The sequence below is a fragment of the Garra rufa genome, chromosome 12, assembly GCF_049309525.1.
Source record: "Garra rufa chromosome 12, GarRuf1.0, whole genome shotgun sequence".
NCBI classification, from domain to species: Eukaryota; Metazoa; Chordata; class Actinopteri; order Cypriniformes; family Cyprinidae; genus Garra; species Garra rufa.
In genome coordinates this window covers 42290101-42312945 of record NC_133372.1, presented here as the reverse complement: position 1 = coordinate 42312945, position 22845 = coordinate 42290101, and the positions used below count along the sequence as shown (strand labels likewise).

Sequence of the window (22845 nt, the reverse complement as noted above, 5' to 3'; positions counted from 1 at the left end):
ATTACTCACATGCTGTTTGCAAAAATACTCAGGCTATTAATGTGATTGGAAAGCGATTGAGTTGATTATGAAAGTGTTCAAATGGAAAAAGCTGCTGCCTTTACCTTTACTCTCTGCCTGTGTAACATTAAAGTGTCACATTGCTAAGTATAATGAGAACCGTGTGAATATAAATCCGGCTCCTTCATAACTGAGCTGCTGCATTGAGTTGATGAAGGTTTATGGACAGACTGGAAATCTACAAGCTAATCTGAGCGGCAGCCTGCTGTGTCACTGCTCTTTATCCCCTCGTACCGCAGAGACCGCCATTACCGGCCCACCGCTGTTTACCTTTCTCCTTTCTCCTGTGTGAAAAGGTCCGCCTGTCAACGTCTCTGCTGAAATGTGTCCCAACGGCACGTTAAACGGTGTTTTAGTGAGCTAATAATAGAATAGGTTACGCTTGTCAGCACTTCCATGTTCCAGCAAGAAATAAAAGTGGCCTAATGCTGCCGTTTCATCAAAAGGCCACACTTACACAAGCCACTGGCTTTCAGAGAGACAAAATATTTCCCACATAAGCTGCTGGCCCTCCATTATGTTGAAGTTGGAAGATTGCATTATTGAATGTGTTTTCTCAGCCCGGCATCAACACGGAGCAAGAGAAACTTTCAGGTGAATTTCATGAATAAACAGGAAAAAAGAAAGGTTTTTACAGTCATCGAAAACATAGGAAATGTGAAAAAGCTTGATAACTATTAAAAATTAAATAATAAAGTATAATAAAACATGGTTATATCACAAGTTATGCTGAGCTCAAAAAAATGAATATTTAAATTGTGTATTATAGAGTGCAGTCTCTTAAAAATTGAATGAAAAACCATAAATGGCTGGCATGGACATTTATTTTGGTCAAAATGTTTTGGAAGACTAATAAAGCAAATAAATTAAAATAGTATTTTCATGATTTAAAATAGCATTTTCAAACCTGCATTTATTTGATATATACAGCAAAAGCCGTAAAATTCTTAAATATTTTAATTGTTTAAAATAACTTGAATATATTTGCTTATGTCATTTATTCCTGTGATCAAAGCGAAATTTTTAGTCATAATATTACTCCAGTCACATGATCCTTCAGCAATCATTCTAATATGCTGATTTGCTGTTCAAGAAACATTCATTATTATTACTTTAATCTATATTTAAAGTAGTTAAGTAAATTTTTTTGAGTACATTTTTTGATGAATAGAAAGATCTAATGATCAAAATGTATCTGAAATAAAAAAGTACATTATACACTATACCATTCAAAAGACTGAAGTCAGTATCGTATTTTTTTTTGAGGGGGGGGGGGGGGGGCAGAAATGATAGAAATTAATACTTTTATGTAGCAAGGATGCTTTAAATTGGCCAAAAGTGATGATAAAGACATTTATAATGTTACAAGAGATTTAAATTTCAGATGAATGCTGTTCTTCTGAACTTTCTATTCATCAAATAAACCTTAAAAAATTTACTCAACTATTTTAAATATAGATATAGATTTTCGACTCAGCTGTTTTCAACAATAATAAATGTTTTTTGAGCAGCAAATCAGAATATTAGAGTGATTTCTAGAGGATCGTGTGACTGGAGTAATGATGCTAAAAATTCAGCTTTGAAATCACAGGAATAAATTACATTTCAAAATTCAATATTCAAATAGAACACAATTTAAAATATTTCAAAATTGAACTGTTTTTACTGCACTTTAGATCAAATAAATGCAGGCTTAGTGAGCAGAAGAGACTCATTAAAATCTTACTTTCTTTTTTTAAGAGTGATCATCTTAAAAAGTAATCTTGTTTTTGTTATTTGGGGTCTAATACAGTACGACCCATTCTTTTAGACTTTTTAGTGTGGTTCACTTCTTTGAATGGTTAACCTCACAAAGAGTGTTGTGTTGAAATCCAAAGTGTCATTTATAAGCCTGTGCTTACGGCGACCCAACAAGTGTCGTCCTGTGGCAGCCCACCCTACCCCTCCAGAGCGAGAATGTGCTTTCTAACAGCTGTAATATGCTTTAATAGCTGCTTTATGATGATTTGTTACGGCTGGAAGTGCCTCTGTGCAGCTGGCTTTACTGGCCCCTCGGGCGGACGCTTTTAACAGCGTGCTTTATGTAATGGAGCGGCGAGTCGCAGTCGTTTGCTTTATGGCAGAGGGAGGTGTGGACTCCTGCCTTTAGTGTTGCACTTTCAGAGCTCAGAGTGTTAATAGTTGTAACCTGTTGAGAATAGATGCTTTTGATTGCTGATGCTGGGCGTGTTTGTTGTAAAATTGTTGTAAGCTGGGATACAGTTCTTGTGGTATATGTGTTGAATTCTTTGTTTTTTGTTTATAGGAGTATTTGGATGTTCTTGGACGGCCAATGGTGCTGGCAGGAGAACGGGCTAAACAAGTGCAGTGGACCAACGTTTACCAGGATGCTCTGGTATGGAAGATTACCACCACCATCATCATCATCATCAACTCAAAATTGCACTGTATAATTTCAAATATGGCCAATGGATCAGTCTGCCCACAATATGAGCCTGCTTAAATTAAGTGTTTGGTTTTTAAATACTTGTTTATCTGATTTCATGATCAGTAGTACATACAGTTGAAGTCAAAAGTTTACATACACCTTGCAGAATCTGCAAAATGTTAATTATTTTACCAAAATATGAGGGATCATACAAAATGCATGTTGTTTTTTGTTTAGCACTGACCTGAATAAGATATTTCACATAAAAGATGTTTACATATAGTCCACAAGTGAAAATAATAGTTGAATTATTAAAAAATGACCCCGTTCAAAAGTTTACATATGCTTGATTCTTAAGTGTTGTTACCTGAATGGTCCTGAATAGTTGTTCATGAGTCCCTTGTTTGCCCGCTGTTCATCAGAAAAATCATTCAGGTCCCACAAATTCATTGGTATTTTGTGTATTTGAACCCTTTCCAACAATGACTGTATGATTTTGAGATCCATCTTTTCACACTGAAGACAACTGAGGCGCTCATGTGCAACTATTAGGCCCCGATCACACCGAACGCGTCTTTTAGTTCTAAAAACGCGAGGCGCACAGCACTGCCATTTTTTTGGTGACTTTGAAAAAAAGAGCAGTGTGCTATGTTTTTTTTATGTTGCTAGGCAACGACCAAAACAGCTGTCCTGTCAGTCAAATCAAAGGATTATAAAGCGAGCGCTCTAAAATCTTTGGTTTTTGCTGTTAATTAAACTGTCATATTAGCAGAAACCCTAAAAAATACAGCTCCGGGTTACCCACGACAGACACCAAAAGTTTCTCCATTTCTTGCAGTCTTTTAAGCAACTTTTTAAGCAACGGTAAACTTTCGTCACCACAACAGAAGGCCTGCCTCTCCATTCATTCGATTGGACAATGGAAAAAACGTGAATGACGTTGGGCGTTTTTCCACTCAGAGTTGCATTTTTTTTCAACTTCAGTGAGGCGCAGCAGGTGGCGAAAACGCAAGGGGCGCATTAGCAGCGCGCAGAACGCTCGCTGCCAACAGAAAACCATTCAAAAAAGGCGCCTCTCACTGCAAAAATGCGTTCGGTGTGATCGGGGCCTTGCAGAAGTTTCAAATGCTCATTGATGCTCCAGAAGGAAACACGATGCATTAAGAGCCCGGGGGTGAAAACTTTTGAACAGAATGAAGATGTGTACATTTTTCTCATTTTGCCTAAATATCATATGTTTTCATTTGGTGCTGCTCTTCGGAAGCTACAGAAGATTCACATGATGACACAAAAAGTTCAATTTACCCAGATTTTCAAATTCCAAAAGTTCTTAATCCATCGTGTTTCCTTCTGAAGCATCAATGAGCATTTGAATCTTCTGTAATAGTTGCATATGAGTCCCTCAGTTGTCCTCAGTGTGAAAAGATGGATCTCAACATCATACAGTCATTGTTGGAAAGAAATCAAATACACAAAAAAGCTGAAAAGCTGATGGATTTTTCTGAAAGGCAGTTTAACTGTTCAGGACAAACAAGGGACTCATGAACAACTATCACTAAACAAAAAATCCATAGCTGTGGATCATTCAGGTAACAAAACAGTATTAAGAATCAAGTTTATGTAATTTATCATTTTTATAAATATAAACTATATGTAAACATCTTTTATGTGCAATATCTTATTCAGGTCAGTACTAAATAAAACATAACATGCATTTTGTACGATCCCTCTTATTTTGATAAAATAATGAACATTTTCCAGATTCTGCAAGGTGTATGTAAACTTTTGACTTCAACTGTATTGATATTTCCATTACCTTATTTTGGGTTCATGACCGTAAGGCAGAATTTACACAACACCATTTTCAATGAAAAAGACAAACATTTAATGCGGTATTTATGCAACAATGGCATTTTAGAAGCATTTTAGAAAACACTCAAAGTGCAAGTTTTTGAAAACGATACTGTTTTTTTACAAAGTGACATCAACAAACTATTTCCCTGGCATGCATAATATTACAGCATTTGTAGACATTTTTGTGGATCCTTGGGAATGGGATTGTTTTGACAATCAAAATGCAAAGGAATAACTTGTGTATGTGTAAACACCCTTAGATTACACATTTCTGCATGAAATATAGCTTATAGTAGGAATCGTTGCACACAGGTTATACACACTTTTAAGCATATTGACAAAAATAGTTCAATTTTATTGCATTTCTGTTGCACAGCAGGCTGACTAATTTACAAATAAATCCGCTGATTTATGTGATTCTTCTGAATGATTCACCTATTAGTGACTGAATCAGGTGACTCACTTTCTGAGTGAATCAGCTTGAATGACTCACTCACTAAACTGCTGGTGTTCCAATAAATCAGAGTTGATTACTTTTTGAAATAAATGTTTATTTGTAAGGTTAGTAAAACTTTATTCAGTCAACTTACTGACTGGTTGTTCTAAACCCAAAGTGTACTTAAATATACATACACACAACAGAGTTCTATTAAAATAAGTGTTTTGTTTATGAACTGTTGAAGAAATGCTATTAGTTATTGTTTAGCGCATTAGGGGTTTATCGCACCATGCTGGAAGAACCGTATCCTGTAGGAAAGACTGAAATGCATAGACACATGCCGTTATTCATTGATTTGAGACTGAGAAAGCCTTTCAGATTGCATTGTTAGTGACAGCCACTGGCTGTGATATTGTTCATTCTTTGTTTTCTTTCTAGAATGCACAAATTTGAATCTCCACAGCTAGTTTGCTTTGTCATTGACCATATAATTTTACCACGAGTTGGACGGCGCTTTATATGCGGCAGTCTTTTATTCATGTGTGCAGTGTACTGTGAACTTCCTTTAGTTCACAGCAATAAAAAAAACAAACTTTTTATATTGCAGTGTTTGTTTTTTCACAGGGTTTGGGTCTCGTCATTACCGGCACAATGCCAGTCTTCAATCTCACCACTGACGGAGACTCCAAAGTAAGTCGCGAGCAGATTCCTGTAAATGAACACCTAGTAATATGTTTCTCGAACCCCGCAGGATTAAACAAATGCTGGAGTTTTTGCATTATGAGTGTGATCACGTTCCGGTTCTAATTCTTAGCATGTTCCCTAACTGACATTGACAAACTGTTCGAGAGCGGCATGTTTCACAATCGTGTCGAATGCATATTGAATAGGGCTTGACTTTGAAGACGCACAAGGGCGTTTGAGTATGGTTTGAAGTTTAATTTCATAAATAGTCCATACAGTTCTATTTGAACTCTTAAACCATAGTTAAACTGTATGAATGTTGTTGAATTACATTTATCAGGCATAACTAAAAGACTAAACGGTGGTTTTAATTTATTAAAATATCCTGTAATGAATGGAAGTGTTAATTAACATTTATTAGGAGCATTTGTGCTTTGTATATATGTGACCAATTCGAACAAGTATATTTGTAGCAATAGCCAACAATACATTGTATGGGTCAAAATTATTGATTTTTCATGAAGATATAAAGTAAAGATCATGTTCTAAGAAGATGTTTTGTAAATTTCCTACTGTAAATATATCAAAAGTTAATTTTTGATTAGTAATATGCATTGCTAAGGACTTCATTTGGACAACTTTAAAGACATTTTTCTCAGTATTTAGATTTTTTGCACCCTCAGATTCCAGATTTTCAAATATTGTCATGTCCTAACAAACCATAGATCAAATGGAAAGCTTATTTATTCAGTTGATGTACAAGATGTATTTCAGACGATGTATAAATCTCAATATCAAAAAATTGACCCTTATGATGTATTCCATGATGCATATTTCAAGGTAAAACTGTATTCTAAACATCGTCTGTTCAGCTGGATTGAATCGGTAATGTTTGCACACATCTTTTATTGTGCATTGATAGATGAATAACATTTCCATTAGATGATCAAATGTCCTGTCAGTGTGAGTGATAAATGCAGAGCGCATTTTAATTCAACACATTGCGTGTCATCACATACTGGTTATTTTTCTTGGAGGCATATTTTCGTTTCTCACTTTATTTGTTCTTTAATTTATGTCCTTAGCAGATGCTTTTTACCAAAGCTTTGTATTTTTTGTCTTTGACAGTGGTCATGATAACAACGATACAACAACTCAACATTATGTATAACATAAAAATGAAGAAATGTGCTTGTTTGACAAATAGTTCACTCTCCAAGCATTAATCCAGTTGTTTTTGACTGTTTGCTTTGATTGTTACCTTTAGTTTTGTCAAATATCAATTCTGCCCCCTTGTGGTCGTTTGTTGTATTTTTCAGTCTGTTGGTTTCTTTCTTGCAGAATCAGTTGATTCTTGGTGTCATGGGTGTAGACATCGCCCTCAATGAAATTAAAGAACTCACACCAAGATATAAGGTAAGTGAAATCTCTTTTTCTGGCACTTTTCTTTCAATCATCAGTCATTAATTTGCATCTCTGTACACAGCTTGGAGCCAATGGTTACACGTTTGCCATAGATCCTAATGGTTATGTGCTGCTGCACCCCAACCTTCAGCCTAAGGTAAAAAGTGTTTGAGTTTGTAGACCTTAAATTTGGTCAAAAATGTAGTTCTTTTTGACATGTTCCTCTCCTTTTTCTAATGCATTTGTGTAGATCATTAACTTCAGAGAGCCGGTCACTTTGGACTTCTTGGATGCTGAACTTCCAGACCGCAACAAGGAGGAGGTGAACCTCTCTATTAAGTTACACTAAGTACATTAAGTTCTCCCTGAAAATGTGCCAAATACATTATTAAAATGTCATTAAATTACTCATCAGACAGCAAGGCAGAGTTTAGCAAAGCAGGTCATGCTTCTCTGGATTAAGCAGGGATGCTTTAAAATGATCAAAAGTGGCAGTAAAGATTTATATTGTTATATTATATTGTTACCAAACGTTTACATTTCAAATAAATGCTGTTCATTTTAATTTTCTATTCATCAAAGTGTCCTAGAATTAAAAAAAAAATTACATTGTTGTGCTGTCAGCAAGACAGTATAATTCATGTTTATTTGAATATAAAACTACTTGTTTAAAATATCTAAATTTATGGTTTTCACAAAAATATTAAGGAGCACAACTGTTTTTAACATTGTTAAAAATAAGAAATGTTTACTGAGCAGCAAATCAAATTCTGAAAGATCATGTGACTCTGAAGACTGGAGTAATGCATCACAGAAATAAATTACATTTTATGACATGTTTAAATAGAAAACAGTTGTTTTGAATTTTAATAATATTTCAAAATATTACTGTTTTTATTGTATTTTTAATCAAATAAATGAAGCCTTGGTGAGTAGAAGAGACTTATTTCAAAAACATGAAAAATCATCTCAAACTTGTACCTGGAAAACTATACAGCGGTTTGAGAAAGTCAAATCTTGATTTTAAATAATGTTTAAATCTCTTTAATCAGTTTACAGTCCAAGAACACACTGCAAAATAGTAATACACAATGAATGAGACCATTTTAAATAAAGATGATGAAATTATCTATTTTTTTTTTTTTTTATCTTTTCGTAGATTCGCCGTCTAATGATAGATGGCAGACAAGGACAGAGGAGAATCAAGACACTAGTGAAGTCTGCGGATGAGGTGAGTCACATGACCTCCTCCTAAATATAATGGCATACGGTGTAATGATCGTACGGTTGGTTGGTAATGTGCTGCTGTTTCTGTGTGTATTTTCAGCGTTACATTGATGAGGTCCAGAGGACGTACATATGGAGTCCAGTGGAGGGCACAGATTACAGGTCAATATGACACACTTTCATACTGCATTTTTGTGTACTTCAGTCACTTTCTCTCTTCATCCTCTTGGCTATTTTAAGTTTAGACTGTGAAACATTAAATGCAGTTTTGTTGAAATTAGTCATGAATTTTAATTGCCTTCCATAACCTGCCAAAATGAGTAATATAGTATGGTTCCCAAAATTAGTCTCTTCAGCAGGGCCTTTTGGATATTAGTCATTATTTCAGTGAATTAATAAAATCTTGAATAATGATTGAACCATGAATAAAACACAAAATAGGACTTGAAATTTGTTATTATTGTTCAGAAAACGCTGTTCATCTACCTCAGTAAATCAAACGGTATCAGCAGTTTTTCTAAGTTGAAATTTTTGTTTGGGATTTTTGCAGTTCTGTTAAAACTAGAATTTGGGACATAAGGCCTTATTTGGGCAATTTTACTTTGTAGTAGCATTTAGATTTTTTACATTTTATTTTTCATTTATATACTCATGTTTGAAATGTGTTTAAAATGGATACTTTTATCTCTTAATTTTGCCAATATAAAGTATTTTTTTATTAGATATGCTATATAAATAAGATTGCCTTGCCTAAATTTTTTAAATTAAAAGTTAGTAGTTACTTACTTGCATATATTACCCATAAATTAAAGAAAATATCAGTTTTACAGTGTTGTACTGTCAACAAGACAGTATAATTAATATATATTTGAATATAAAATTACTTTCTTTATTAGTATTTTTGTCAATTCTCCAGTAGAAATATCTAAACATTCTTAAATCAAGATACATTTATACTTAAGAAGTTACATAATGTTTTCTGAAAAATGTTCAAATCAATGTTTATTTTTCATACCAATTGGCCATTTTTTCTTGTTTTAAGTGTAAAGTAATTTTTATATCTTAGGAAAGGAGTGTTTTAAAAACAACTTTTCCCTGGTTTGGGAAAAGCACATAAAAGTCCACCTACTACGTTGACATGCACACAGACATAGTAGGTGGACTTTTACGTGCTTTTCCCAAACCAGGGAAGTGACGTCGACGTGTCGCCATTTGTAGTTTTTGAGACTAGTAGGGATCGGGTAAAAGTTGTTTTTAAAACACTCATGGTGGACTTACAAATTTTCCGATGCAGCGTTTTGTGAGTACATACTCCATTTACACTACTGTAGAAGTTTGGTAAGATTACGTGCACGTTTAGTGGTGCAATTTACGAGATGCATCACATGTACCATGTACGGCAGTAGCAAGCCATTCGAAAAACTCTGATATCTCCCTCAATGTTTGACTAAGGTAAAAAAAAAACTTCGGATGGGGTATTTACATGGGCTTCGGAGTGCATAGCAATGAAGTTAAATCTACTCCGAACCATCCCTTTAAGAAGCAAAGTTACACAATGTTTTCTGAAAAATGTATCAAAATTGAGTTGTTGTTTAAATCAATAAGTTTATTTTTCTTACCAATTGTCCGTTTTTTTTTCTCGTTTTAAGTATAATCAGATTTTTTCAGAAAGCTGCACTTAATATCTTATCAAAATATTAAGAAAAATGCCTTTAAAGTTGTCCAAATGAAGTTCTTAGCAATGCATATTACTAATCAAAAATTAAGTTTTGATATATTTACAGTAGGAAATTTACAAAATATCTTCACTGAACATGATGTTTACTTGGCTACTAATATACCCTTGCTACTTAAGACTGGTTTTGTGGTCCAGGGTCACATTTGCTTTAAAAAAGTGTGATTGGTTGCAAATGTGGTCATATGCAAATGATATTCCGATTCTCCCTTTCCTTCCTCGCAGTCTGGGTTTAGTTCTGCCGTCCTACAGCGAAAACCACATCAAGGCCAACCTGAGCGACCAGATCCTCCAGGTTCAGTGTAAGTACCAGGGGCAGGCTAACGCAAAGCCTGCTTACCTTTCTTTCTTCCCAAAGAGACTTCCTGTTCCCCCCCTCCCGCCCCTCTCGTCCAATCAACGGAAGCCCCTCCCCCTTTCTCTGACATCACAGCAGCGTCGGGTCCGAGCGTGGATTCCCGGCGAGGGGCGTCGCGTTTCAGCGCTGGGAAAAAAGCGAGAGTGGACGTGCTCTTCTGTGAAACCCCACCCCACCTCTTCCCTCTTCCCTCCTGTCCTCATGCTGTTCTGTACTGAGGTGATTTTTCTTTCCCTGCACGGATGCAAAGAAAAAACCCTCACTAAAAACCAGAGAGGTGAAAGCTGTGGTTTTACTGTGTTTACTGAGTTGAAAATAATGGTGACCATGTGCTATTATTTTTCCTTTTGCCGAAACATTAAAAAAATGCTCTCGTCTTCTCTCTCACAATGACGATTCTGAAGCATCTTTTGTCTGGACAGGTTTTGTCTTTTTGTTTTCGTTAGCCAGATGTGAAAAGAGGCATGCTTTTGCTTTTCACTGTGTGCTTTATGTGTTTGCTCGTGTTTATTATTTGCTTTGATTCGCGTGGATGCTCACTGTGCTTTATTGTTTGCCGGCAGCTTTGGAATCAGTCAATAAATAAGAAAAAAGTATCCCACAATGCCCCCCGACGGGCCATTGTCCTACATGGGAGATGGAACGCCTTTGGTTTTCCTTTCTTTCCTTCTTTTTCCTTGTTGTTATTTATTCATTTCTGTTGTATTTAGTTCATTCATTTTATCTATAGGTCATTTGTTTGCTCATATTTTGTTTATTCTACTTTATTTGTTTCATTTCTGTTTTATTTATTCTTTAGTGCTTTAGTTTGATCCTTAGTAGTTTCTACATTGCATTTATACTTTCATTCTATCACTTTTGTTATTTTTTGTTTGTTCATTTGATCCCTAGTTTGTTTCATTCTTTTTATTCAGTCTGTTTTTGTGTATTTTTCACATTTTTTTAAATGTCGTTTTTATTGCTTTTGTTCCTCCTTGGTTTGATCTTGTTCTTTTGTGCAGTTCTTTAATTCTCTCTTATTTGTTTGTTTCAGCTTTTGTTCATTCTTCCGTCTTTTTCATTTGATTCATTTATATCTCTCACTTCTGTCTCTTTCTTTCTGTAATTTGTTCTTTAGTTTGATTTTTAGTTCTTTCACTTCTTATACCCATTGTTTTGTTTAGTTTTATAGTTTTTTTATATATTTAGTTTACTCTTTTGTGCATTTTGTTTGTTGTTTTATTTATTTTTGTTCGTTTTTTATTTATAGTTCATTCTTTTGTTTGTTTAACCTTTAGTTTGTTTTTTCTTTTGTTTATTTATTCGTTAAGTCTGTAGTTCATGCTTTCATTCATTCAGGGTTCGTACAAGTGCTTATGAAATTTAAGGCACGTATCTTTTCACGCAAAATTTACACAATTTAAAAAACATCATACTTTTTTGTGTATGTCAGTTAATGTCTGAAAACAAGCGAGCTAAACAAGTAGTAGTACTGGTATTGTGGCTGAGTTGCGAAAAGAAAACCACATTAATTGAGTCATTTACACTGGAACCGCTTCAATTGATTCAAACTTGTTACTTTGATCATTCATTTCAAGCGATTCATTAGCAAAAACCAGATCAAATTAAAAGAGTCATTAATTTTCGAATTTTGACATCACGCAGTGATGAAAGCTGAAATTTCTAAGCGCTCCAGTCGGATTGTGTGTTGCAAATCATTTGTTTCAGACTTCTAATCACATATTGCAAATAATTTTATTTAGAATGGGTTTGTAAATCATTTAGTGAATTAAATGGTTCAAATCAAAAGATTTGCGTTATGCATTTTGAAGTCCAGATCTAATTCAAATTTGCAAATCTTTTGCTTTATCACAAAACTTGGGAGCACGGATCACAAATCATTTGTTTCAGATCAGGATTTCGGAGTGATTTCACAAATATTTTTTTTCTGATTTTGTTCTTAAACAGTACAAAACATCAAACCATTAATACAAAAAAAAGTAAAAAAAAATTAAAAAAAAAGTATATACCTGCACAAAAACAAATCCCTTAAGAAAATTAACAGTGGTTTTACTATAGTAAAAGTGTAGTTTACTTTAGTAGTAATACGTTGCATGTGCTTCACTGTGTTATTGCCATTTGGCTTATTAGTATTTTTTTATTATATATACTGTATATGTTTTTTTTTTTAGAATTTGAAATGGAAAACATTGGCCTGGTTTCATAGACAGAGCTTAGCCCTTAGGATTAGGCCATAGTTTAATTAAGACATTGAAGGAATTTTTATAAACATGCCTTAGAAAAAAATATGACTGGTGTGCATCATGAGACAAAGACACTGATATATTTTAAGATCAGTCAGTGCAAGTCTCTCTCAGCTGAAACAGCTCAGACTTGCATTTTCGTCTAATACTAGTCGTGTTTGATAAAAGAGATCTCTGATTGAAGTCCTTGAAAATCACAAAAGTAGTGCTTGAAAAGTCCTTGAATTTCATTTTACGGTATCTGTACGAACCCTGTTCATTTAATTAGTTTATGCTTACATTCCTCTTTGGTCTAAAATTGAGTTCTGTCTTTCTTTCTTTTTCCAAAGCGTTCCTTGCTTCCTAGCTCTTGTGTGATTCTCATTTTGTGACATGATTTTTCTCCATGTTTTGTCATACGGTGAAGGTTCGTTATCTCTGATTCTGCTCATGTGTCCTCTGAGATGTTCTCTCCTCGTCTCCATCTTCTGCCTCCGTCTACTTGTTGCATATATTCTTTGCGATGTGTCATTCATTTTGGCTTCCTGTTCTCAGTTGTTCATTACTGTTTGGACTGACTTGATTTTTCCTTTTTTTGAGAAAAACAATATTTTTATTCAAACAGTCATTGAATAAAATATTGTCTGTGACCCCCCTCCTCCCCTTACCCGTCCCCCCTGTTTCTTTTCTGCTCTCTCCTCCTCAGACGGATCAATCTTCAAGGGCAAGTATACACCATATTGGTCCACTACCTTTGTTACTCTACTTCCTTCCTCGTACCCTTGTCCTGAACTCCCCGCTGACGCCCACCTCCACCTGTTCCAGCCTGCTTGCCTCCTCTGTTCCTCCTGCCCGCCTTGCCTTCAAGACCCTCCTCTTCCTCTCTCTCCTCCTCTTCTTCACTCCCTCACTCACTCACCCACCCTCTTGCTGCGGCCTACACCCACATCTCTCTCTTTCTCCTTTTCAAGCTCTCTCTCTCTTTCTCTCTCTCTCTCTCTCTCGGCTCAGACAGCCATTTAAGGTCTCTCCCTGACATCTCCTGACGAAGAATAAAATATGATCTTTCTCTCACTGTCGAACGTATTTCTGATCCCTGTGTCCGTTATGTTTGGAAATATTCTCCTCCATCTGTCTCCTCCCCCCTTTCTTCCTCAGTGACAGTGTTAAATCCTCAGAGTGGTGCATTTGCTGTAGAAATGGTCAGTCGTTGTTTGTCACGGCTAGTAAAAGTCTTACTTTAGTCATATAGATGCAGTTTTTAGTTTAAAAGCATCCCTAAAAGAAACTTAGCATTCCAGCATTACAGTAAGCTTATTGTGGTCTTTGTTGAGAAGTTGTGATTGCACTTTGAGTGTAGCATATCATTGCCTGTCTGAATTTTTTACCCAAAAATGAAAATTCATCATTTACTCTCCCTCATTTTGTTTCAGAATCATTTGACTGACTTCTATTGAAGGCAAAATAACATATTTTGCATCCCTCAATTTTCATGCTGCTGTTTCATTCAGCAAAAATATATAGTGACTGTCAATCAAAAAAGGACAAAAACATTAAAAACCTGCCATAAACGTATTATAAAACCTAGTCCATTTTTGTGCGCTGTATTCCAAGTCTTTTAAAGCAATATAAAAGCTGTGTGTGAAGAACCAACCAACATTATAATTTCTCCAATTTATTTGAAAGATTTTCAATAAACAGTTATTTAAAATTTGATTTATTGCCCAAAAAGCATCATATGAAAGGGAGAAAACCTTATATATAATAGAGTAGATTAGGCTTTGGCTTGTTTACTTAATTATATTCATCCAATATTTATATTTTTTTTAGTTCAGTCCTATTTAAATGAACAAAGAGATTAGTTACATAATAGTAGTAATAGTGATTTGTTTGTAATAGTTTTAAACCAAGGTAGTTTTAATTATATACTATATTTCATACACAATATTAATTAAAAGTTCTTTGCAAAGAGGTTAAAAAATAATCATCAAATGATCATAACAAATGAATAAGAAATATAATTTAACAATAAAAAAGCACATCCTTTAACAAATATTTAAAAAAGAGAAAAATAAATAAGATCATACAGTGCAGTCAGCAGTAATTCAGTAAATGCACAGCTAGACAGTTTTTTAGTCTGGATTTAAATGCGGTTCCTAGTTTTATTTAACAGTAACAATGTGCCCATGGGCGCTATATAAAGGTCAACATGTGAAGTGGATCAAAAAAGACAAGAATGGGTATTGTTTTGGATTTCAGGACAACTTTGGTTTTGATCCACTTCAAACGTTGTCTACTGTGTGCTTTCACTGAATAGACAAGAGCAGCTTGAACATCCTTCCAAAACATCTCCTGTGTGCACCAGATAGGTTTGAGGGTGAATAAATGATCTTGAATTTTTATTTTCGCCCAAACTCTCCCTTTAAATCTTGAAGATTAAGCATATATGTTTGCCTTAGAGATTTAAAAGATGTCTATGAACTTGTCTTTAGTTTAGCCAGCCAGTTTAGGTCAGTTCATGTTTTGGAATGGGCAGGAATAGGCTAGAGTTGAATTTGCTAGATGGCCTCCTTTAGGTCCTCTCTTGTTGTTTTGGTGATGGAGCGCTTGGTAGCGCCCGGTTTGTTTGTCGTCCTCTTCTTACACCCCGTTTTCTCATCAGCTTGACCCCTCTGTACGTCTATCACCCCCCAGACTGCCACCACCACGTCTTCACTTATCCTGACCTGGAAGTGCAAGACATTGTGGAGGGAAAAAACTACCTGGGCACAACAGTGGCTGTGGATTTTATTATATATATGCATATTCTATATATCCAGAGTAATTGCTACTTGAATGTTTGTTTTACATCACTATTTGTCAAATATCAAGACATAAAATATAAACATAACAGCCCTGCATCCTGAAAATATTACCTAATTTGATGATGCTGAGTTCAAAAATATATATCAAAACTTTCCATCATGTACAGCATTTTTACAAAATAAGAAAATTATAATTTTATCTTAATTATATGAGATATTATATATTATATATATATTTTGGTGTATTAAAATGTTTAGGTGTAGTAAAATAAGTGCAGATGTAGCAGAAAACATCTGGTTCATGTTTGCACTTTCTTCTGTCGCTGGCCATATTTCTAACCTTCAAATCAGGATCAGGCATAAAATAATGACTTGCATTTGAAAAGGTTCTGAGAATTGAACAAATAGTTGTAACTAGGTTCAGAGGAAGACAGAAATCGAGTCTTTGTCAGTTTTTTTTCTGGAAATTAACAAACAACATTAAACTCCTTTATTTTACAAAAGCAAACATGGTAAAAATGCATTATATTTTGTAATAAAGTGTGACATCGCACTATTTTTGGAATCAGCACCCTGAAATTGGTAAGAAGCAAGTATTGGATCTCATTTAGCAGATATGATGCAGTGTGTGATGAATGCAAATGCTGGAATAACATGAGAATTTTTGCTATTGTTTGGTCGATCAAACTGGGTTGCCCTTTCTCTTCCCCTCCACAATGCTGGGCACTTTCTCCGATTAAGTCTCTGGAGCGGCTCCGCGGTGCCAGTCTGAGGGGCGATCACCTCCATCAGGACCCCTGCCTCACCCACTCCCAGCTAAACGGTTGGCCACGTTGATGCCTGTTGAAAACAAAAGCGGCACGCCAAGCGGTTCGTGGAAAAGACGTCTGAGAACTCGCTTCGTCTCAATTTGTATCCCGAGTCGAGCCAGTTCTCCGACTTGCAAAAGAACGAAATTCGGACAAAATTCGAATCAAGCTATAAGTGTCTGCTTTCCAAATTAGCCCATTATTTCGGCCAGTGCGACTCCATTGAAGGCACCATAGTGGCTAACGCTGGTATTCCCCCATGATTCCTCAGTGTTGCTATGGTAACGTCCCCACTGCGTTCCTGCACCTTTTGAAGAGCAGCTGATGTTAATTTGTTTCTCAGAAGCCTCCCTGTGTTCTCCGTCCTCCGCTTCCCCAGGATAATCTTGCCCGTTTCTGTTGCAGATTTTGAATCTCTCCTGCCAAACACTTTTGAGTCAGAGGGACATGTGTTCATTGCCCCCAGGTAGCTTTGTGTGACTTCTTGAAGCCACGTTCCTGTTTTCGTGCATACGTCCATCGCTAACTTCCTTTCCAACATACCGTAGTCACTGTAGTCTCTCTGTGTGTGTGCTGTGCGTAACGTGTCTTTCCATTTTAACCCAAGTGAATGTGTTTCTTTATTGTGTTTTGTCTGTCGAGAGTCCTCGCCGTCACCCATAGGAAAGAAAAAATCATAATAAGATCTCTTAGTTTTATCTCATAGACAACATTTGGAGCAAATGGAGACTTTTACTGTTCTGGGTTTATCACAAGTACACTCTTAAAAATAAAGGTTCTTTATTGCTATTGATGATTCCATGAAGAAGCTCAAACATCCACGGAATCTTTCTATTCAATCAAAGGCTTTTACAGTGGGGTTCACCCAAAAAAAAAAAAAAATTGTTTATCTTACACCCTGGGCATCCAAGATGTAGGTGACTTTGTTTCTAAAGTAGAACACAAACAAAGATTTTTAACTCAAACCGTTACAGTCATATAATGGCAGTCAAAATCTTTAAGAGTAAGAAAAACATACACAGACAAAACCAAATTAAACCCTACAGCTCATGACGATACACTGAGGTCTTAAGACACAAAATGATCGGTCTGTGCAAAGAACAGAACAGTATTTATATCATTATTTACCTCTAATCCACCACAACATTAATTTAGCGTTACATCACTTGCTCAATAATGGATCCTCTGCAGTGAATGGGTGCCATCAGAATGAGAGTCCAAACAGCTGATAAAAACATCCCAATTATCCACAAGTAATCCACACCACTTTAACTTTAAACTTGCTTATGGCTAAAATATGAGTCCATAATGCATAATAACGCTTCCTCCAGTAAAAAAATGGATTAGGAAACAAATTCATCTATATTTTGGTGGACAGAGGTTGAGTCAATTTTATTAGTTTAGGTGAACTATTTCTTTAAAGGCATTGCTATGGAAGCCCATTTCTGCTACTGAATAAAAAAAGAGGCAATTGTGTGATATAAAAGGTAAAATAAAAATACTTTTTATCTCACAATTCTTTTTTTTCTTGCAATAGCAAGTTTGCATCTCGCAATTCAGACTTTTTTCTCAGAATCATGTGATACAAATATGCAATTCTGGCTTTTTTTCTCAGAATTGAAAGATATAAACTCGCAATTATGAGAAATGAAGTCAGAATTGCAAGATCTAAACTCACATTGGTGAAAAAAAAACTAAAGTCAGTTCTGTCTCGCAATTCGGACTTCATAAAACGCAATTGCAAGTTATTACATAAGAATTGTGAGATATAAACTCGCAAAACTCTGAGAAAATCAATCTTTTTTCTGCTGAGAACAGGATTTTATAACTCTCAATTGCAAGTTTAAATCTCACAATTCTGAGCGAAAAGGTTAGAAGTTAGAGTTTTTATCCTACAATTCTTAATTAATTTCTCGCAATTGCAAGTTTTTATCCCTCTATCCTGACTTTATAACTGACAATTGTGAGAAGAAACGTCCGAGTTTGATGTAAACTTGCACTTGCAAGAAAAAAGTGAGATAAAAACTCGAAATTACCTTTTTTTAATGTTTATTCAGTGGTGGAAAAATTTTGGAACCTTTGTTTTTAATAGTGTACATCTTGATTTATACAGAAAATAGTTTTGCTCCATTTATACGAACAAGCAATAGTTACACCTACAGTATTTCACTTACAATGGAATGGTGCCAGACATTCAGAAGGGTCTTTCTTTAAATTCTTATTTTATTTCTTCTAGTTATGTTTAATGTAGTTTCTGCAGGTAGAGTATGTGCTGTGTTAAATACTTTATAAATACACAGACAAATAACTAAAACAGAAAAAATTGCTAGTAAATTGTACTAAAAATTAAGAAAAAAGGCAAGTAACTAAGTAGAAAGACTGAAATATTATTTACATAGTTTTATTTGCAATTTTGAAAGATCATTTTTCAGTGTAGTTGTAAATTACATTGGTAGCAAAAAGTAAAAATGCATTTCAATCTCTGACCTGAACTTTTATTGTTAGTATATTATTATTAAAAATTGTGATTTTTGTTTGTTTTTTACAAACTTGAACAACAAGTTCTGTGGTAATGACAGCTGCTGATAAAGCATAACTTGTTTTGAACCTGAAAACTCCTGCTTGTTATATTTTAAACCTGAGAAACTTACTTTAGTTTCAGAAGAGATCCCAACAATGTCTCAAATTGTGCTTAGATTTTCAAGGATAACAAAGTCTGCTATTACTGTAATTTTAGAATGAACTCTGTACTCTAACTGTACATAACTAAACATAATATTTTTTCTTAAACAATTGAAAGAAAAAGCAGGGCTGTGAAAACGCGACCTAACTCTGTGTTTGAATCATTGTCGTCTGCTGTCGTGGATCAGTATCTTCTGACGTTCCTCATGTCTTCTCCACATCTCATCGCTGCAGCTCTCACACATCTCCTCTGTATCTGTGTGTGCATGGCGTTCTCCTCACTTCCTTACATACGGCATCAGTATCAAGGGGAAGGTTGACTTTGGTTTGCATGTTAAAGCACTGATGGACCTAGAGAAGTTCACGTGCATGAGTCTATGAATGATCATCTTTCTCTGTGTTTTTAAAGCATAAACACTCCAAAATCATGTTCTTAGTCAGTAGTTTTGTCATGTTTTCCAGTAAAAACATCTAAACATCCATGAAAACAAGATGAATTTACCTAAGAAGCAAAACTGCAATAATTATGTTTTCAGAGAATGTGCTTAAATAAAGTTGAATTAGGTGAAAAAGTGTAGGGTTTACTTTAATATCCGTTTTCACTAAGAAATTGGTAATACATTTCACAAATAATTAGTAAAACATTGAATTACAAATTAAATTTGAAATTAAAAACTAAAAAATATAAAAAAAAATTACAGTGTTTTATTTACAATTTTAACTGTGTGTTTTAGACAAAATGCACTCCAGATTTACTTCTCTGCTAGATTTGTTTTGTTTGAAGGATGTTTAGATATTTTTACTGGAAAACCAGACAAAGATACTGGTTAAGAATACTTTTTTTTGCAGTGCAATTATGTTTTATGTATGTAATTGTGGTGTTTTATGTGCTGATGTTTACACGAATGTGAAATATTTGTCATTGTCTATTAATGTCTGTCTATTAAGGGTTTGCAGTCTATGATATAACTGTTTTAGTAAATGCTAATCTCTGTAAGAGAGAGTGTGGAATGACGTGTTTTTTCCTCAGGGAATACTGCAAAGACCTGGAGCTGTCCTTCAACAACACAGAGTTCCTGCTCAACTTCATTGCACTGATGGAGAAGGTCACACCGGACTCCAAACAATGTGAGGTTTACAGATCTTGTGTACACCATTTCAATGGCTTTCTGTCCAGTTTTCATTGCACAATTGGTAAAGCATTATTCTTGAACTTAAAACCATCTTGTATATAATAAAATCATTATTATTCCACACAGGCGATAATTTCTTGCTGCATAATCTGATTTTGGACACGGGCATCATCAAAGAGCTGGTTGATAAAGTCTGGAAGAACAAGGATCTCAACACGTACGTTCATAATCAGGATGAACCACTGAAATTCCTCTGATTCATTAGTAGACTTACAGCTTTATAAGACATCAACCTAAAACTCAAGCACAAAATATCCTGCGTTAGAGCTAGTGATCAGTGTGAGTGAATATGTGTGTTGTGTTCCTCTAGGTATGGCTTTATGGCAGTCTTTGCAGCCACAGATGGAGGCGTCACTCGAGTTTTCCCTAATAAGTGAGTCTGGTTCTTATTCTGTATTTGTCACTGTGTTGTTTCAAATAGCTGCTAAGGTAAAGTGTGTGTGTGCTTGTATATCAGGGCCTCTGAGACCTGGGAAGAAGATGCAGAGCCGTTTAATGCTAGTTATTACCGTCGGAGTCTGGACAACAAGGGCTACATCTTCAGAGCCCCCTACCGCACTGGTGAGAGGAGAAAAAAAATCATATAATAGTCTCTTGTCTCTTGTATAGGCAATGTATTCACAAAGCAAAGTGTTAATAAAGTAATATATTTTGTATAAATAATAATTTGAATTATATTTCATTAATTTAATTTATATGTATTTATATAAACTTCTTTATAAACTACTTATTTTTTCATTTTATAATAATTATAATTGATTATTAGCTCATAATATATATATAATCTTCTGTCTGTAAAGTAAAACAAGTTTCTAAAAATGTAATTTTATAAAAATAAAAAGTATTTTATTTATTTATATATATATATATATATATATATACATATTTGGATATTATATATATTTCGACTGTATTTTTGTTGCACAAGACACTGTGCAATTATTTTCACTACTTGCTACACTGTTTGTGTTTGTTGTTCATGCTCAGATTAAGAGTGTATTTATCTGAAAAGCATTTTTTTATAGTTTTTTTTTTATTATATAACACTGTTTCTACTGTTACTTTACTCCCTAAATGTTTTTGGACACATCTATAATATTGTCAATAATCTACATACGCCTGTTTTTCACTGAAAAGCTTCTATAATAATATTGTAATAAATGGCTGTTACTTGCTTGGGGAATGTTATATGTAGACAAAATTTTAGTTGAAAGTATAAAACACTTAAATACAATTTTCTAAAGAAAATTAATCCAAACTTCAGGAGTTTTTGTTTGAGTACACAGTAAAAAAAACACCCAGTTGTTGCTTGTGTTTCTCTTAAAATTTTGAAAAAAAAACGTATTCTTAGAGACAACAAAAGGAAAATTGGGACTTTAAATTAGCTAGACAGAAACTTCAAGTTCTCTTGTTTATAATGATACATGGCACTTGATGCTGACTGCTAGAATAGGTCTGAAAAAACAAAGAAAAATACAGGTGCGTCTAGGTCTTTAAGGGTAAATAAATGTTATATTGTACATTATATTTAATATGTATTAAATATGTTTAATTAATAATATTTTTATGTAATTATAATTATGACATTATGATTTTGTTTATATATATATTTATGTTTATATATTAATAGCGATACTCTGATTTGATTCAGAATATAATTATTAAGCAGAATACACTACTCTTCCATTCTTTAATTAATTTACTATGCTGTCAAACTCATCTTATCAAATTAGAATTTTTAATAGGAATTACAGCATTTATATAATTTCCATTTTATGGTTTAACAATTTTCAAGAACTGCTGTTTTTTGTTTCGTTTTGTCATAAAGCCAATGATGACATACTGAATCCAGAGAACGACACCATTGGCATTCTGGTTAGCACCGCAGTGGACGTTACAATAGGAAGCAAAACCCTCAAACCTGCAGGTAAAATACAACTTCGCCAACACTGTATGTGACTCTGAGACATGCAGACATCTGCCTCTCTTAGGCAGATGACAAACTGGAATTTATTTGAGTGTTATTAGTGTGAACAACAGATAGTGTCCACATGGAGGCCTTTTGAATCAGACAAATTGCACAGTTTATATGCACAAACAAAGCCAAGATCGAATATGGGATTTGAGAAGATAAATCATAACTAATAGACGGCCAGCAGCTGTGTTTGAATACATGATCTCTCTCAGTACAATAAATCTGGAGACATTTTGTCCTTTGCACAGTGATATACAGCGGTTCCTCACTGAGCTCATGATCATCCTGTTACATTAGGATTACCTGACATGTGGATTAGCTGAGATAAGTGCTGCTTTATGCATCTGGCTTTAGAAGAATGACATATTCTGCTCTGAACATTGTTAAAATTTCAACTACGTTGAAGTAAATGTCACCAAAGTTAATTTATCTAGGACTAGGTGATAACACAGATTAACATAGTAGATTAGCACATTAGAATGATTTCTGAAGGATCCTGTTACACTGAAGACTTAAGTAATGATGCTGAAAATTCAGCTTTGCATCACAGGAATAAATTATAATAGAAAACCATTGTTTTAAATTATAATAATATTACAGTTTTTTCTGTATTTTTGATCAAATAAATGCCGTTTTGATGAGAGACTTCTTTAAAAACATTAAAACGATAGATGTTAGGGGTGTGGAAATTGGTGAAATGGTAAAGACCACAGGTTTTAGGGTTTCTTTTTCTCATTCTGTTTCTGTCTTTAACTCTCTTAGTTTTGGGTGTGAAGCTTGATCTTGAGGCTTGGACTGACAAATTCAAGATCCTGGCGAGCAACCACACCAACAGCAACCGACAGAGCTCTCAAACGGTAAAACACACACACACACACACACACACATATATATATATATATATATATATATATATATATATGTATATGTGACCCTGGACGACAAAACCAGTCATAAGGTTAAATTTTACA

The 22845-nt window shown here is 34.5% G+C and overlaps 1 protein-coding gene across 1 annotated transcript in view; it reads left to right on the top strand.

Annotated features, from left to right (window-relative positions):
* Positions 1 to 211: 211 nt before the first annotated feature.
* Positions 212 to 22845, top strand: part of cacna2d2a (calcium channel, voltage-dependent, alpha 2/delta subunit 2a) — a 29511-nt gene continuing 6877 nt past the window's right edge. The window contains exons 1-17 of the mRNA XM_073852601.1: positions 212 to 346; positions 2366 to 2455; positions 5406 to 5471; positions 6807 to 6881; positions 6952 to 7026; positions 7120 to 7191; positions 8029 to 8100; positions 8197 to 8258; positions 10057 to 10133; positions 13118 to 13135; positions 16430 to 16490; positions 19737 to 19834; positions 19966 to 20056; positions 20210 to 20272; positions 20357 to 20460; positions 21728 to 21826; positions 22637 to 22731. Of these exons, the coding sequence (XP_073708702.1) occupies positions 212 to 346; positions 2366 to 2455; positions 5406 to 5471; positions 6807 to 6881; positions 6952 to 7026; positions 7120 to 7191; positions 8029 to 8100; positions 8197 to 8258; positions 10057 to 10133; positions 13118 to 13135; positions 16430 to 16490; positions 19737 to 19834; positions 19966 to 20056; positions 20210 to 20272; positions 20357 to 20460; positions 21728 to 21826; positions 22637 to 22731 (1353 nt within the window). The remainder of the gene's footprint in view (positions 347 to 2365; positions 2456 to 5405; positions 5472 to 6806; positions 6882 to 6951; positions 7027 to 7119; positions 7192 to 8028; positions 8101 to 8196; positions 8259 to 10056; positions 10134 to 13117; positions 13136 to 16429; positions 16491 to 19736; positions 19835 to 19965; positions 20057 to 20209; positions 20273 to 20356; positions 20461 to 21727; positions 21827 to 22636; positions 22732 to 22845) is intronic.